The 17,632-nt window shown below is 57.4% G+C and overlaps 1 protein-coding gene across 3 annotated transcripts in view; it reads left to right on the forward strand.

Moving 5' to 3' along the window:
• The window catches only part of PPFIA4 (PTPRF interacting protein alpha 4), a 61,460-nt gene that overhangs the window by 26,913 nt on the left and 16,915 nt on the right, over window positions 1-17,632 (forward strand). For all 3 annotated transcript variants that reach the window (XM_051639148.1, XM_051639149.1, XM_051639150.1), the window contains exons 3-12: window positions 8,768-8,869; window positions 8,985-9,149; window positions 9,731-9,805; window positions 11,457-11,549; window positions 11,988-12,209; window positions 12,654-12,800; window positions 12,914-13,048; window positions 13,674-13,757; window positions 14,636-14,767; window positions 16,216-16,278. In XM_051639148.1, the coding sequence (XP_051495108.1) occupies window positions 8,768-8,869; window positions 8,985-9,149; window positions 9,731-9,805; window positions 11,457-11,549; window positions 11,988-12,209; window positions 12,654-12,800; window positions 12,914-13,048; window positions 13,674-13,757; window positions 14,636-14,767; window positions 16,216-16,278 (1,218 nt within the window). The remainder of the gene's footprint in view (window positions 1-8,767; window positions 8,870-8,984; window positions 9,150-9,730; window positions 9,806-11,456; window positions 11,550-11,987; window positions 12,210-12,653; window positions 12,801-12,913; window positions 13,049-13,673; window positions 13,758-14,635; window positions 14,768-16,215; window positions 16,279-17,632) is intronic.

Here is a 17,632-nt window from a genome sequence, read left to right on the forward strand (position 1 = left end):
GGCTGAGCCACAACCAGCTCAGACATCTCCTCGTCGCCACTGTAACCCCTGTTGGTCTGTGAGTCCATGCGGGAAGGTGTGGGACAGTAATCCCTGCTGTTCCACAGGGGAGCAGGTATGGAGAGTAAGCAAAATGTCCCTGAGGACACCCCAGGGTGATGGGATGGCAGAGGCAGAGCCTGTGCTCACCCATGGGCACTGCACAGTGCTTGGGGAGCAGATGGCATGTGTTGGGTAGGGAGCTGGCTTGTTGCCTCCAGCCAGCTCCTCGGGATGTTGAGCAGTCCTGGGTTTCATGAGTCCCAGGATGGGGGACATTAACCATGTCCCTTCCCCACTGCTGGAAGGAAACCTCCATTCCCTGCCCCTTTCCTCACCAAGAGGGCTCCTTTCCATCAGCCCCATTACCTGGGGGGGTGATGGGACTTTCTTTGTCGTGAGCTTGGTCCTGAGAGGGGACAGTGGAGGCAGAGCTGGGTGCAGAGCAGGGACTGGGACATTGCAATGGGCCAGTTGTTCCCTGAGCTGGAGCAGATGGGCAGGGAAGCAGCTGGAGGGGTGTGCTCAGTGAGCAGCCCAGGGCGTGGGGAAATCAGGGCTTGCTGTGGCTCTTCTGGGGTTTCTGGGGCTGTTCTGCTGGGGTTTCTGGGGTTGTTCTGCTCAGGGCTCCTCCACCTATAGAACCCACTCTGGGTCCTCCAGAGCCCTGGACTTGAGCTTGGCCCCCACAAACGAAGATGCTCAGGTAGGAAGAGGATGAGGTGGATCAGCTTCGTAGGGCTGTGCAGGATGGATCTGAGCTGCCCACCTTCCCTGTGGGGTGTTGGGGGACAGCACAGAGTGTCCCAGGGCCCAGACCTGGGGAAGCAGGATCTGGGGAACTTTTGCACCACTCTGTTGTGGGTGTGACGTGGGGAGGAGTCCAGCAACCAGTCTTCCAGCATCTCTATCTGTTCTGACTGTGCTAGTGCTGAGACCTCAGATACCCCTTGCCCGGGTGCTTGGGTTTGGGGCACCCTTGGGAGATGGGAAGTGACTAATGGATCAAAACCGGTGACAGAAACCGGGATGGAGCTCGGGCTGGTGGCTTGGCAGCTCTCAAGTATCCCTTCTCCACTCTGGGTGGGAGAAGGCAGCTCTGGAGGAAGGCAGCCCATGTCTCCATGCACGGAGCTGGGCTGTCCTGGCTCTCCCCAGGCTGCTGCCAGCAAAGAGCCCAACAGTGCTGCCCTGGTGCCGGGGTCCTCACGGGTGAGTCGCTCCCTGTCCTCAGAGATGGGCTGGGACGTTGGCTGCAGGCAGGGCCAGCACCTCCCGCCTGCCGGGGGCTGGTGTCCCCTCTGCTCCTCAGCCAGCGTGATGGAGAGAGCAAGCCAGGTCACCCCGGGCTCCCCCTGCCCGCCCCGCCGCGGATTAAGGCACCGCGCGGATTTAGTCCCTGCGCCCGAACCCGCGGGGCTGGCAGGGAACTGGGTCAGTGCGCAGGGACCCGCAGTGCCCACCGGCCCCCGGGTGCCTCTGCCTGCTGCTCCTCGGCCAGGAATGTGAGCGGGGGGGTGGCAGATGGGGAGCTTCCCTGCCCCCCCCTGCCAGCCCTGCCTGCCCCGGGCGGGCGGGGGTCCCTGTGCCTGGGGGAGATGAGGGCTCGGGATGAAGGTGGGGAGCGAAGCCGAAGGTGCTCACCTGCCCAATGGGATTAATCCCAGCATGTGCATGTACCAGGTAAGTGGGGCGTGGGTCTGTCTCCCCCGGGGTGCTGTGTGGGGGCTTTCCAGGGGCCTGGCTGTCCTCTTCTTCCTTGTCTGTGAGTCATTTCACCCAGGAACTTATCGCAACACGTCAGACCTCGCTGGGATGGGATTGAAGCTGGATTGCTTGAAGAAAACCTTTTTTTTGGGGGGCAGGGTTGGGCACCCGGGCTCATCAGAGGCCACCACAAGGTGGAGAGCCCTTCCCCAAGCCCTGGCTGTGGCAAGGATGTGCTGCCTGGGGAGGAAGGGGTGGGTGGTGGCTGGGGACGTGGCACCCTGCATCTTGTCAGGGCAGAGTGGCAGCTGGATCATGGGATCCAAAGTGCCAGAGACACCATCGATGGGGCAGGCAGGGAAGGGCTGTGTCCTGGGGAAACCCCTGTGTGGGGCAGGCAGGGATGCTCCAGGGATGCTCCTGCCTGTGGCTCCTGTTCCCCTTTGCTGCCACATGGCCAAGCCGTCCCTTCCCCTAAATCCATGGGGGCATCCCTCAGCCCCCAAAAGGCAGAACCCCAGGACCATTTCCCAGGGAAACTAAGCTGCCTTAATGCTTCTTACATGATTTATTTATTCATATGGAATCTCTGAACGCGACTTAATCAGGCTGAAAGCTCTTGGCTCCAATCCCTCTGCCCTCTCTGCTTGTGCAGGGGGTTTGAGGCTGAGGACCAAGCCCTGGCCAGGGTCTGGGGGGCTCTCAGCAGCCCCAGAGCCCTGCCATGGCTGCCAGCTCCCTCCTACCTGGCCACTCGGCTCTGCTCCCCCTCTGCTCTCCTGGGTGTATGTGCCACCTGGGGATGTCACCTGCAGGGCTCCAGGTGTATCTAGATATGTTCCTGGAGGTGTGGGATGGCACTTCTACCTGCCCTGCCAGGCCTTAGGGATTTGGCAGCAGTCCCTGTCCCCAGGAGAACAGGCTCACAGATTTCATAGGAGCTGCTGTGCTGGAGGCTACTGATGGCCATGGAAATCTCCTGCAGTTCTCCCTTCCAGGCCCTGCTCTGCTGTACCTTGGGGCTGCCTGGGGAGCTGAGAGCTGGGCTTTTTGGGCTGGCTAGGCTCCCTCAGACTCCCTGAACTCCCTGGAGGTCCCCCAGCATCTGGGAAGGGTTCTGGCATCTAATGATCATCCCAAATCCCTCCCATTTAACTTAAAAATATATCTATAATTAACACTGGCAAAAATCAGTGTGAAAATAGGAACTCCAGTGGCTCCAAGCCAGGGGAAAACACCCACTGGGTGCAGCCTTTAGTGTCTCAAGATTTTAGGGGAGGATGGAGGGATCTGGTGGCTCAACATTGAACCCTTGCAGCTGGACACCCTCCTGCAAGACCAGGTTGCTGAGATCCTGGATTCCTGGGTGGAAATTCACACTGTGACTGCGTGTGAGGAGAGGGCACCAATTCCCCATGGATGGTCCCTGCAGAGTCACGGTGCTGTGGCCAAGAGGTCCAGGATGTGCCACCACCCTGCCCGGCACTGGGCACGGGTGATGATTGAAGCCCTGGGTTTACCCAGCAGGAATTAATCTTCATAATCCCATGCTACACACTGCTGGGTCGTGTTTATCCCTTCAACTGGGACTTAGGGCTTTCTCTTGACTTACATCAGAGTAACTGAGGCAATGAGTCTGCCAGCTCCCAGCACAGATAGACAGGATCCAGCCCTCTCTTGTCCAGTCAGCAGCACTGATTTCCTGGTGTGGGCACCCTTCCCACCTCACCCTCCATCCCACCTCACCCTCCATCCCACATCACCCCCCATCCCAGCTCACCCTCCTTCCCACACCCAGCCCATCAGGAGCAATCACTCCAATTAGGGGCTTTAAAATGCCATTAATCCTACATCTGGAGCCAGTTTGTTCCCAGGGCTCAGGGACTTTGGAGCAGCAGCTGCAATCCTGCCACAAATGGGGGAATTTTGCTCTCTTTGGTGCCATCTCACTGCATCCTTGTCTGTGCTGCAGATGGCACAGGGAAAGGCAGGAGGTGACTCTGGGCTGAGGACTTCTGCTTTGCCATGCTATGAGCCTTTTCTCCCTCTGAGCTTCCTAAACCTCTCCGTGCTTTTCCAGCCATCTCTGTGTAGTTTCTGGCCTCCCTGTGCTCTTCCCTATTGATGCAGCCAAGGCAAAAGACCCAAAAAAACCCCAAAAAGACCCTAGAAGAAAGCTGGGGAGAGACTTTTTACAAGGGCTTGTAGTGACAGGACAAGGGGGAATGGATGAAAAGTGGAAGAGGGAGATTGAGGTTGGACATGAGGAGGAAATTCTCTGCTGTGAGGGTGGTGAGAGCCTGGCCCAGGTTGCCCAGGGAAGCTGTGGCTGCCCCATCCCTGGCAGTGTTGAAGGGCAGGTTGGATGGGGCTTGGAGCAGTCTGGGCTGGTGGGAGGTGTCCCTGCCCATGCAGGGGGGTGGAACTAGATGTTCTTTAAGGTCCCTTCCAACCCAAACCATTCTATGATTCTGTGTTGAATATCCCAACCCTGAGCATCAACATCTTGTTTCAGTAACTCGTGTGGTGCTGTGGGTCTCCCTCCCTGCTCTGATGGGAATGACAGCATCCATCCACCCTGCTCTCTTTTACTTGGAGCTGAGCCTGGTTTGGTTTTAATCCAAATTAACCACTTCCTGGGCTGCTGGCCTTCCCACCAGGCTCCCAGGGCTGCATCTCATCATCCACCCTTTGATTAAAGATCAGGCACCTCTCCTTCCCTTTCTAATCCATTTATAGGTGTCCCTGCTTAGTTGAAGAGCTTATCTGAGCTGGAGGCAGGTGCCTCCGTATCTCCTGGAACTCCTGACTGTGGCCAGGGCAGAGGAAAATCACCCAAATCCTCTTTATCACCACTTTGCTGGGACACAGGGCAGTGGCTTACCTGTGGATGGGGGTGGAAGCTGCTCTTCCCACTGTGACACTGCACGTGGGAGCTGGGGCAGCTTTTCCTTGTGGTCCCCAGACTCACCTGGTACCTGCTGCTGGCCCAGAAGTGAGGTGGTGAGGTGGCCCTGCTAGGGCAGGTGTCTGGCACAGCTGGGACTAGTGGAGGTAACTACAGGCAGGTGCTGGAGTCATTTATTCCTGTTTTGTGGGGGTTTAAAAATTTTATTTGCAAGCCATCAAAGCCAGGCTTGCAAGTGCCCCCAGCCCTGTGGACTCAGCTCACCCTTTGCTGCCATCCCATCTCACTGCAGGGCTGCTGCTATTTTTGGTGGTCAATGTTCCTTTTTGCAGCCTTTCCCCAAGGAAGGACAGTTATTGTCGTCTCTTTTTATTTGCCCTGGGATGCCCCAGGCCTGGCAGCCTGGCTGGGATGCAGAGCTGCTCCCACTGGGATGGAGGGCTCAGGGAGGAGCACTGAGGAGGTAGGGTTGGACGGGGGCTTTGAGTGGAGCCACCACCTGCTGACCTGAGGACTGCATGGGGCTGGGGCTACCTGCCTCTCTCCAGTGGATTTTCTCCTTTAATCCCCTGCCTTTCCTGATGCCTGAGCCTGACTCTGGGCACAATCCCTACAGCTCAGCCAGCCTGGCAGGTCCTGCAGGCAGCACAGGGTGAGGAGGGCTGAGCACTGGTGGGTCCATCCTCAGGTGGTGTCCTCTCCCCTTGCTGCCTCCTGTGCCTTGTCCTGGCCATCACACACTGCACGTAGCCCCCTTCACCCCAGCATGGAGAACATCCAGGTCCACAGCCCCTAATTCCCCTGCCAGCCATGGGGCAGAGCAAGGGGTTTCTGCCCTTGACAGTTCTGGGGGCTTTGGATCCACAAGATCCTGGCCCCAGTGCTGGCAGTGAGTCCACAGCCCTTGTGTCACCTGCAGTTACATCTGGGGCTGCTGAAAGATCCTCCTGGGGCCACCACGGCTGTGAGGATGCTTCCCTCAGCTCCTTAAGCCTTGGTGCCCATCCCAGCATATCCAGGGAGTGAGGGACAGACATCTCTTTACATCTGAAGAAGCCAGCCCTGCGTGGGCACCTCACCCAGCTCCTCTGGCTGTGGTTCCAGCTCTCGGTGTGTTCCCAGCCCCAAAGAACCCCTGGTGCTGCTCAGGAGCTGCTGGTTCTTGTGCTCAGAGCTTGCATAACCCAGCAGGGCACAGGCACAGGTGTGTGGGCTGGGCTGGGCCTTCATCCCTGCCTGCTGGGGGGCACAGCTCTGGGAAAGGCTGGCACGGGGATCTCCTGGGGAGCAGCTCTGCAGTGGGGGGGCTGTGCTCTGGGGATGGCCCAGGAGCAACTGTGGGATGGTCCCAGAGCAAGTGGGGGATGGTGCCCGTGCATGGCAGGGGCTGGTGAAAAGGTCTGGGCTTCTGTGACTGATTTGAGGGACAAAGGATGGGGACAGGGATGAGCCCAGGGCTGGAGTGGCCCCTGAGGCAGCGATGGGGCAGGAGTGGAGCTGGAAAGAAGCAGAAGGACTCAGGCCCTGGGGTGATGCTGGGGTGAGGGTGTGGGGCAGCAGCAGCCCTGAGGGGTGGTGATGGGCAGAAAAGCAGCTGTTTGTGGGGACACTGACTGACTTTGGCCACTGCTCTTGCTCTTTTGCTTCCTCCACACTGCAGCATGGCCAGGTCCTGTCCCATTGTGGGGTCTTAACATCACCAGTGACACCACTGTCCCCATCAAGCCCAGGCTGAAAATCACACCAGGTTTAGGTGGGAAGGGAGAGGGGAAATCCAGCTGGGACAAACAGATGTTGAAAAGCTCTTGATTTGGTGGAGGGACATCAGCTGTTGCAAGAGGTTACACATTGAGCTGAGCAGAGCATTTGATTCAACCTAAACCTCAGTGTTTTCAAGTTCCTTTATTTGTGTAAGTTGAAAATTAAAATGAAAGAGAATTTCATGCTGAAAAGTGACTCTCAGCCCCCAGACAAAATTTGCTTTGTTAATGCTCAATCAAATCCTTCTCAGCTTCTTCTGAAACCCTTTTCCTTTTGAAGTTCTTCTCACCAACACTGTCAAACCTGTAAATTCATGAAGCATTTCCACATTTGCATTTTTCATCCCCAAAAATCTCAGATGCAAAATGTCACTTAGTCCTGGCACCTCTTGGTGACTGAAAGAGCAACTGGGAGCAATGGGAGAGTGTTCCTGGGCTGACCCAGGTGCTTGGTTTTCATTTTGTAAGGTAAAATGAACTCTCCTGCCTCCTGGGAATTTCAGTGTTTCCTTTCTCTTCCAACACAGTGATGAGTGTGGCTGCTCTGAGGAGCCACCATATCCCAAAGGACCTCTGTGCATGGCTCTCCCTTGCTGTGACTGGAGCAAGGCTGGTGGTACCTGCCATATATCCTGCTGGGATCCCTCAACTGGGATTTGAGGCTTGGGGGTTGCCCTGTGAAAAGCTCCATGAAGTTCCACGTGCTGGACTGGGACAGATCTTGCTCTTGGCTTTGGAAGGAGATTGTGGGTGATGCCATGTCCTGAGGCCACTGCAGGGGCTGGTTTGGGGCTGTGGTTTTAGGCTGATGGGTTGTTCCAAGGTGGGTGCTCTGCTGGGTTGCATCAAGGGGGCAGTGGGGATGGCAGGGTGCTGGTGGCCTTGACTGAGATGCTTTAAATGCCATTGGGCACCTCTGGAGCTGTAGAGCAGTTTTGTGTGTAGCTGGACATCAAACCAAATGGATAAGTATGGGAATGTTGCATTCCTCCTTGTCCAAGGCACTTAGGGAAGCCAGGTGAGGCTGCATCTCAAGTACAGTGGTCAGTTTGGGGACCCTCACTACAAGAAGGACAATGAGGGGCTGGAGGGTGTCCAGAGAAGGGCAACAAAGCTTTGGAAGGGTCTGGAGCAGAAGCCCTGTGAGGAGCATCTGAAGGAACTGGGGGTGTTCAGCCTGGAGCAAAGGAGGCTGAGGGGAGACCTGCTGGCTCTGCAGCTGCCTGAGAGGAGGTTGGAGAGGAGGGGTGTCCATCTCTTCTCCTAAGGAACAAGTGACAGAACAAGAGGAAATGGCCTCAAGTTGCACCAGGGGAGGTTTAGTTTAGACATTAGAAAAAATATCTTCACTAAAAGAATAATTAAGCACTGGGACAGGCTGCCCAGGGAGGGGGTTGAGTCTCCAGTCCCAGAGGTGTTTAAGAGACATGTAGATGTGGTGCTTGGGAACAGGGTTTAGCTTGGGCTTGGTAAAGTTAGGTTAATGGTTGGTAGAGTTGGGTTGTGGTTGGACTTGATGATCTCAAAGATCTTTTCCAACCAGAATTATTCTGTGGTTCCTCTTGGTGTCCCCTTCTCTCACTGATTGGGTTCAATGGGAAGTCCCAGCAGTGAACACAGAATCACAGGATCTTAGGGGTTGGAAGGGACCTGGAAAGACCACCCAGTCCAACCCCCCTGCCAGAGCAGGGTCACCCAGAGCACATCACACAGGAACGTGTCCAGGTGGGTTTGAATGTCTCCAGAGAAGGAGACTCCACAGCCTCTCTGGGCAGCCTGGCCCAGGGCTCTGCCACCCTCACAGGAAAGAAGTTCTTCCTGATGTTTATGTGGAACCTCCTTTGCTCCAGTTTGCACCCACTGCCCCTTGTCCTGTCACTGGACATCACTGAACAAAGCCTGGCTCTGTCCTCCTGACACTCACCCTTAACATATCTATAAACCCTGATGAGGTCTCCCCTCAGTCTCCTCCAAGCTCAAGAGACCCAGCTCCCTCAGCCTTTCCTTATCAGGGAGATGTTCCACTCCCTTCAGCATCTCTGTGGCTCTGCCCTGGACTCTTTCCAGCAGTTCCCTGTCCTTCTGGAACTGAGGGGCCCAGAACTGGACACAACATTCCAGCTGTGGCCTCACCAGGGCAGAACAGAGGGGGAGGAGAACCTCCCTTGACCTACTAACCACCCCCTTTCTAACCCGCCGCAGGATCCATTGGCCTTCTTGGCCACAAGGGCACATTGTTGGTCATGGTCATTCTCCTGCCCACCAGGACCCCCAGGTCCCTTTCTCCTAGAGAGATGCTGGCTCTGTCCCTGTCCCACTGCCCCTGCTCACAGCCCTGCCCTGATTCCCGCAGGAGTTTGCGACGCTGACGCGGGAGCTCAGCGCGTGCCGGGAGCAGCTGCTGGAGAGGGAAGAGGAGATCTCAGAGCTGAAAGCTGAGCGCAACAACACCCGGGTGAGCACGGACACCCTGCTGCCTGGCCTCCTGTCCCCAGAAGCGGGGGCCATGGCAAGCTGCCTGGCACTGCCAGCCCCCGGGGGGTGAGAGCCTCACGGTTCCCTTCTTGCAGCTCCTGCTGGAGCACCTGGAATGCCTGGTGTCAAGGCACGAGCGGTCCCTCAGGATGACCGTGGTCAAGCGTCAGGCCCAGTCACCATCTGGGGTTTCCAGTGAGGTCGAGGTGCTCAAGGCTCTCAAGTCACTCTTTGAGCATCACAAGGCACTAGATGAAAAGGTAAGACCTCTCTCCTGGCTCGCTCCATGAGCACCCCCCGCTCAGAGCTCACCTTCTCCCAGCTCTCCTCCCTCCCACTGGATGCCATTTTTTGTTGTTAAGTTGGGTGGTGACACAAGGGTCCCTCAGGAGGAAGGGTTTGGGTCTCCAAAAGCTGCAGCACCCTCCTTTTAGGAGCTGGTGGGGCTGCTGAGTGGATGCTGTGGGTCTAGGGCAGCTGGGGACAGGGCTCTTGCTTCCTCAGGTCACCATGAGGTGGTGGTGAGTGCTGGTTCAGTCTTTGCATTATGACTCATCTTGGTCCTGCTCTTTCATTTACCTTGAGCAGCTCCTTGCTCTGCTAAAAGACATCTTCAGGCTGCCCTGGCCATGGGTGTCCTGCAAGAATTAGTTTGATTAGTTCCTCTCCAACATGCTTTTGCTCTTCCAAGTGATGGGCTGGAGCATCCCTGAGCTTGTGCCTCGGCTGTGAATCCACCTGAGCTGTCAGCCAGACAGAGGGGGCAGGGAGCTTGCCTAGACCCTCAGCACCTTCATCATGGCCAATTAATGACTTCTCCCATTCCCTTACGTGGCTGCAGGTCAGGGAACGCTTGCGAGCAGCTTTGGAACGAGTGGCAACCTTGGAGGAGCAGCTGGTGGATGCTCATCGGCAGGTGAGAGGAACTGGCAGCCCATCCTGGGCCCTTGCTGGGGGGTCCTACTGGGCTGGGGCTGCTCCATCTACCTTTGTGAATTCATGTTGAATTTGGCTCCAATTCTTGTGCAAGATCAGAGAAACGACACTTGTGCATTTTTCATATAAGGCTTTTGTTCTGAAATTGCTCCTTTGCTGAAGGCTGGTCTGTGTTTAAGGTTAAACCTGGGAAATAGTCTAAAAATTTGTCTCACTGGGCAGGGCTTCCTCTGTTGTTTTGCTGTTTGGTGTTCACTTCACTGACAAAACCAACCTGAGATTGAATCATTTCAGGGGGCTGAGAGTGACTTGGGGTTTCCCCTGTCTCCGCAGAGACCCAAACTTGGCTGCTCTCAGCACCTCATCTTGCATCCTCCATCTCCTCCCTGGCTCAGGCGCTGGCACGGGGACCTCGCTGTCCCCAGCGTCCAACCCTTGGCATCTGGGAGGGTTATTAACTCTGTTTTCCTTCCTGAAGTTTGTGCCCAGCCACCACTGCTGAAAGGCAAGAGCCATCCCTGTAGCTTCTGCCTTGCCCAATTTTGCTCCTCTTCCCACTCCCCAGGGTGCATCTCAGGCTCAGCAAGGAGGCAGTGTCTGGCCTTTGGTCACCATCCAGGGACCTCTCCCCATCCTCCCCCAGCAGAGCAGGGTGTGATGCTGGTGTTTATCCCATGCTGGCAACATCTGCACCAGGTTTGCAATCTGGCTGGCTGGAAATTAGTGTGGCCAGCAGGTCGAGGGAGGTTCTCCTCACCCTCTACTCTGCCATGGTGAGGCCCCATCTGCAGAACTGTGTCCAGTTCTGAGCTCCCTGGTTCAAGGACAGAGAGCTGCTGGAGGGTGGACAGCAAAGGGCTACAAAGATGATGAAGGGACTGAAGCATCTTTCTTATGACGAAAGGCTGAGGGATTTGGGTCTTTTTAGTCTGCAGAAGAGAAGACTGTGGGGGATCTTATCAATGCTTATCAATACTCCCAGGGTGGGTGTCAAGATGGGGCCGGTCTCTTTTTGGTGGTGCCCAGTGACAGGACAAGAGGTAACGGGCACAAACTTGAACATGGGAAGTTCCATCTAAATATGAGGAGGAACTTCTTGACTTGGAGGGTGGCAGAGCCCTGGGACAGGCTGCCCAGAGAGGTGGTGGAGTCTCCATCTCGGCAGGCATTCCAAATCCACCTGGACACCATCCTGTGCAGCCTGCTCTGGGTGATCCTGCTCTGGCAGAGGGGTTGGACTAGAACATCTTCAGAGGTCACTTCCCACCCCCACCATGCTGGGATTTTGGGATTCTGTGAAATGTGTTGGGGGGGAGTCCTGGGATGTAGAGCTCAGGTCCCTGAGGGCTCAGGCTCTTTGCATGCCTGTAGCAAGCACCACTGTGTCCAGCCAAGACATGGCTTCATCCTCCACCAGTGCTGAGCCTTCACAGCCTCTCTGCCTTCCCCTCTCCACCCTGTCCCCCCAGTTACTCCCAGTTCCCCCCCAGCTACCCCCCAGCCCCAGGCACCAGCTGAATATGACAGTGGAGGAAGCCAGCAGGAGGCTGGTTGCAGACCTGGATGCTCCAGGGCCAGAGCAGCTTCTCTCACCCCCTTTCCCTCCTGAGTTAATCCCAGTTGTCCCTCAGGTGGCAGCTCTGCAGCAGGGGGCCCGGGAGGCCCCAGCGGGTGAGCGGGATGAGCGGGAGCCCAAGGAGCCGACGCAGAAGCTTCCCTGGAAGGTGAGAGCCCCAGAAGCTCCTGCTCTGACCATGCTCACCAAGGCCATCGTTTCTCTGGCCCCCCCATCACTAGCTCTGGAGAAATGAAACCTTTTTTCCCTTTCCCCTGGGTCCAACCCCCTAGGAAATGCCCTTCCTGGCAGATTCAGGCCATTTGCAAGCAGAGGGGAATTTGTGCTCCCACTCAGATATTCCTGGGGGCTCTGCAGCCCAGAGATGCTCTGGGAAGCCCTTGGCCATCCCTATTCCACCATTCCTGTGAGATGCCACGTCCCCGGCTCGCAGAGACTTGGCAGGGGGTCCAGAGCCCCATGTTTCCACTCCCCACCACCTCACTGGGTCCCTGCAGGGCCACATGCCCCCAGTGAGGAGCCACAGGCAATGGCAGCCGTGCCTTGGGCCAGCCTGGCACCCGCCTCCCTCTCTGCTGCCTTGCAGAGACTCTCCAACGGCTCCGTCCACCCAGATGATGAGGCAGGGAGGGTGGTAGAGCTGCAGGAGCTCCTGGAGAAGCAGAACTTCGAAGTGGTCCAGGCCAAGGAGCGCATCTCTGCGTTGGCTGCCAGCGTCGCCGAGCTGGAGGAGGATCTGGGCACCGCCAGGAAAGATCTGATCAAGTCGGAGGAGATGAGCAGCAAGTACCAGAGGGACCTTCGAGAGGTTAGACATTGCCACCTCACACTGCCAAGCCTGTTGCAGCTGCAGAGACCTTCACAGCAGCTTCCACAAGCTCTGGGCCTGTGAAGGGATGGTAACCCCTGTTGTACGCAGGCTGAAGGCCTGTGTTTCCCAAAATGAGGCTGCTGCCTTTGGGAGGTTGTCCCCAAGTCCATCAGCAGGACCCCCCTGAGGTTATAAGCAGCCACCAAGATCGCCAGGTGTGCTGCGGACCTGGAGTGAAGAGCTGTGTCCATGATGTTCTGTTATTGCTTGACTCCCCTTTCATTGTTCTCCTGCTCTGCTGTCCTTCATCCCTATGTGAAGCAGGGTTTTCATTGCATGCTTGGACTCTGGGGTGGCCCAGGCTCACGGGAGCTGGGTGGCCCAGTTATTCCCAAATCGGTGATCACAGATCAGGATGTGACAGCCCCATCGCTTCCCCAGGCCCTGGCTCAGAAAGAGGACATGGAGGAGAGGATCACCACGCTGGAGAAGCGCTACCTGGCAGCCCAGCGAGAAGCCACCTCCATCCATGACCTCAACGACAAGCTGGAAAACGAGTTGGCCAACAAGGAGTCCCTGCACCGCCAGGTACCAGGGCTGGAGCCCGCGGGCTCTGCACCACTTTGGCGACTTGGGAGGGAGAAGTGGGTGCCGGGGATGGGACTGAGTGGGCCGGGCACCCACCCTGCTGTGTCCCGCAGTGCGAGGAGAAAGCCCGGCACCTGCAGGAGCTGCTGGAGCTGGCGGAGCAGAAGCTGCAGCAGACGATGCGGAAGGCGGAGACGCTGCCCGAGGTGGAGGCGGAGCTGGCGCAGCGCATCGCGGCGCTCACCAAGGCAAGGGCCCGGGGTGCCCGGGGCAGGACGGGGTGCAGGAGACAGAGGAAATTCCCCTGAGCAAGGGGCAGGCATCCCTGCCTGCTGTCCCAGCCACTGGTGGAGCCCAAAGCGCCCGCTCTCACTCCCAGCTCTGAGCTTTGCTGTCCTCTGCCTCCCCGTGGCTGCAGGGCCAAGCCAGGGGTTTTAGAGCTTCCAGTATGTCCTGCACACGGGAGCTTTGCTCCTGTCCCTCGGCTCCTTCCTTCAAGGCAGAGATGACCCTGTCTGTGTGGATGACCTTCAGCTTGTGCTGGGATTACTCGGGGATGAGGAGGAAGAGGAAGGGCCCAGGCTGGATCTGGGAGGGTACAGGTCTGGAGGGAGGTGTGGATGCAGCCAGTCCTGCCCTTCCCGGGTGCTGGAATGGGTGCCAAGTCACCCACAGGGCACCTCTGTCTCCCATCACCTTGCTAGCATGGCTGGTTTTGGGCTCTCAGCAGTGACCCACAGGGGAGATGCAGGCAGTGGGAGGGAGCAACACATCCCAGGGAAGGATGTGGATACAGGGGTGGAGGGAGGGATGCAGGAGGGTCTGCCTGGTGTTAGGGAGCATCACCCGAGAGGGCTGCTCTGCTTTTCCCAGGCAGAAGAGAGGCACGGGAGCATCGAGGAGCACCTCCGGCAGCTGGAGACTCAGCTGGAGGAGAAGAACCAGGAGCTGGCCAGGGTAAGTGCAGCTCAGCCTGGACCAGGGGGTCCTTGTGGGTCCTGGTCCAGCCTTGGCTGCCCGTGCCATGGTGGCTGGGTGGCTGAGCACACCACAGAGGGCTGGTTTGCTGCTGGCCCTGGAGGAGGCTGGGCAGAGGAGCCGGGTTAATCCTTTCCCATCCAGGATCTCTCAAACTAGAGCCACTCAGGAGCTCACCACATTCTCTGCTGTGATTTCCCTCTCTCCCAGTCATCCCAGTCTTGCTGTGAGTGGGCCCATCTATTTCTCTCCCAGCATCACCCCATGGGCCAAGCTGGGACCCCAAATTCAGGGGTGGAGGATCCAGCTGCTTTTCCACCCAGCCTGAATCAGCAGTAGGGCAAGACCTATGGGTGCTGCCCCCAGAAAAGACAGGTAGGCCAAGCTGGTGCATCACAGGATGCACAATCCCTGCTCTGCTCCTTAGCCAGAGGCTGGGCTGTCCATGCAGGAGGTTGTGGTGCCCGTTTCTCAGGTGACATTACAATGTGTGCCCTTGGGGAGGCCCCTGGTTGTTTTGGCCTAGGGCAGAGATTCGGATGGACCTTTGCAAACCCAGGGGATCTGCATTTGTTGGGATCTGGAATGTGCCCCCAGTGTGGCTGTTGCTGGAACTTGCACAGGGACAGGCAGGAGCTCTTGGATCCTGTCCTCTCTCCTGATGACCCCTGGCTGGAAAGTGGCAGAGACCAGTGGAGGGTCCAGTCTGTGCTGGGAGGGGCGGATTTATCCCCAAAAGCTGGTCCCAGGGGACCAGCTGTGACACCAGCAGCAGGCACAGGATGGCAGGAGGGCAGTGAGCCCCTCGTGGCAGGAGCAGCAGACCCTGGCTCTGAGGTGTCTGGTGGCTCCTGCAGGCTCGGCAGCGGGAGAAGATGAACGAGGAGCACAACAAGAGGCTCTCGGACACTGTGGACCGGCTGCTGAGCGAGTCCAACGAGCGGCTGCAGCTGCACCTCAAGGAGAGGATGGCAGCCCTCGAGGAGAAGGTAGTGGCTGGGGGGCAGAGGGTCCCCTGGGGGGCTGGCGGGAGGTGGAGGGGTCCACAGACCCTCCAGCATGGAGCCTGGGCCGGCCACAGCACCGGGGTTGGGAGGTACCTATGCAAGGATGCAGAACTGCTGACATGCAGGATGCTGGGGCTGGTGGGAGTGCAGGGCAGGTGCTCTGCATCCCACCTTCACCTCTGGTCAGCCCCTGCCCACTCAGACCCCCTCCCCACCACCTGTCACCTCTGGCAGCAGCAGGATTTGTCCTGCTCTGCTCCCTCACTTCCCTGTGTCTCACCCGCTGCAGCCTCAGCCTGTGTCCGGCTGTTGGAGCAAAACCTACTGCATTTTGTGGGAGAAAATGCAGTGTTCATCCCTCCCACCTGCCCATCCCCTCCATGTGCTGTCTCCAAACCTTCCTGTTTCCCATGCCTGGACCAGTCTGCCTTCTCCCAACCAGAGCAGAGTCCATGAGCAGCCTCCCAGCTCCCAGCCCTCCTGGGCAACTGGGCTCTCCCTTGAGGAACCAGCTGGAACTGCTGGCCCAGCGTGAATGCAATTAGCTGGGAAAGCAAGTGGCTCAGAGCACAGATGAACTTGGCAATGCCAGTGGGAGGTCAGCCCTTGATTGCCCACCTCTGTTTGGGCTCCTGCAGGGACCAGGTTTCCCTTGGCAAGTCACAGCACAGAGGGGTTGCACCCCCAGCTGATCCCTGCAGGACAAGGTCTGTCTCCCTGCTGCTCTGCATCTGCTGTCCCCAGCCAGACCTGGTTGTGCCAGTGTGTCCCATCGTTCAGCAGATGCCTGAGTGGCTCTGGGTAAAAAGCAGGACCCAACACAGGGGGCTGAGTCCAACTTCCCACCCCAGGAAGGATCAGGGGTCAGAGTGGTGGCACCTTGTGAGGGGACACTGACGCTCCCCAGCCTGCTGCTGGCCCTGCCTCAACCAGAGAGTTTCTCCAGCTCTTCTGTGGGCAAACGTGATGCTGTTTGGCTGCCAGCACCTCCCAAAAAAACCCCCTAGATCAGACAATTGCAAATGCATTTACTTTTCCTCCTGCCTATTCCCTAGCTTAGATGTAGGGGATTTTTGCCCTTGATCCAGGTGCTTGAGGAGTTGATCTCTCGGGCACATTTCCTAATGTTCAAGCCCTGTCCACCAAATCTCCAACTGCCACCTGCCCTCCATGGCCATGCCCTGGCTCCAGTGTGGGACAGGAACTGGCAGCTCTGCTTGAGGAGCAGGAGGTTTGCAGAGAAGACCTGCTCCTGGGCAGCTAGAGGTGAGGAAATGATCAGGGAGCCATCCCCTGCCAGGTGTCCATCCCCCCATCCACCCAGCAATCCCAGGCTGGCCGTTCCCAGGAGGCCACACGGCCGTTTCCTAAACGGGCTCTCTTTTTCTTTCCTGTTTTTGTTCCCTTTTCTTTTATTTCGTTTTGCAAAGAACACATTGTTACAAGAGCTGGAAAATACCCAAAAGCAGATAGAGGAGCACCAGCACGACAAGGTAAATGCTGCTGCAGGGAGCCTGCCCTAGTGACTGTGCTTCCTTGCTCCTGATCTCCGGCTGGTGGCAGTGGCACCTCCTAAAGTCCCCAAGTTTTGGAGGAGCTGGGATCCCAAAGCACCCAGCAGCAGGAGGCCACAAACTGCCCCACAGTGGCTGGATGGAAGCTGCCACCCACCTCCCCAGAGCCCCCCAGTTTGGTTCCCTACTAGGCATGTTCAGTCCCGTCTCCATGTTTCTCTCATGCTCATTGTTGGTGCAACCCCAGGCACCAATCCAGGCTGGGGGGAGAATGGATTGTGAGCAGCCCTGAGGAGAAGGACTTGGGGGTGGTAGTTGATAAGAAGCTGGACATGAGCCACCAGTGTGTGCTCACAGCCCAGAGAGCCAACCCATCCTGGGCTGCATCCAAAGAAGTGTGGCCACCAGGGCCAGGGAGGTGATTCTGCCCCTCTGGTCTGCTCTGGTCAGACCCCACCTGGAGAACTGGGGCCAGTTCTGGTGCCCTCAGCACAAGAAAGATATGGACCTGTTGGAGAGGGTCCAGAGAAGGGCCACCAAGATGATCCAAGAGCTGGAGCAGCTCTGCTCTGGAGACAGGCTGGGAGAGTTGGGGTGTTCAGCCTGGAGAAGAGAAGACTCCAGGGAGACCTTAGAGCACCTTCCAGTGCCTGAAGGGGCTCCAGGAAAGCTGGGGAGGGGCTTTTCATCAGAGAGGGCAGTGATAAGACAAGGGGTGATGGTTTTAAACTGAGAGAGGGGAGATTGAGGTGAGATATTGGGAAGAAATTCTTCACTCTAAGGGTGGTGAGGAACTGGGATGGGTTGCCCAGGGAGGTTGTTGATGCCCCATCCCTGGAGGTTTTTAAGGCCAGGTTGGATGAGATTTTGTGCAACCTGGTCTAGTGGTTGGGTTCCCTGCTCATGGCAGGGGGGTTGGAACTTGGTGATCTTTAAGGTCCCTCCAACCTGAATGATTCTGTGGTTCTATGATTCATCCATCCCCAGTCCCTGCTGAGGACACAGCCTGTCCAGGGGAGCTTGGTCTGCATGTCTAGAGGAGGGTTTGCCCCCGTGCTCCTTGGAGCAGCCTGGCTGAGAGGGACAGTGCTGCTGCTCTAACAGCCATGTCCCTTTCTCTACCCTCTTACTCCAACTGGAGGGAAGATCTGCTCCATGCCCAGCTTGCAGAAGGCCCTGTAGGTGTTCACACCTCCCCTGTTCTCAGATAAACCATCTATGTAGGTTCTGCAACATGAGTCCACCTTGGCCTGTGCTGGAAAGCTGGAGGGTTGCAGTTTTTTGACACAACTGGAGCCTTGGGGACATGTCCCATGTCTCATGCATGCCTGGG

The sequence above is a fragment of the Apus apus genome, chromosome 23 (genome assembly GCF_020740795.1).
Source record: "Apus apus isolate bApuApu2 chromosome 23, bApuApu2.pri.cur, whole genome shotgun sequence".
Classification (NCBI taxonomy): Eukaryota; Metazoa; Chordata; class Aves; order Apodiformes; family Apodidae; genus Apus; species Apus apus.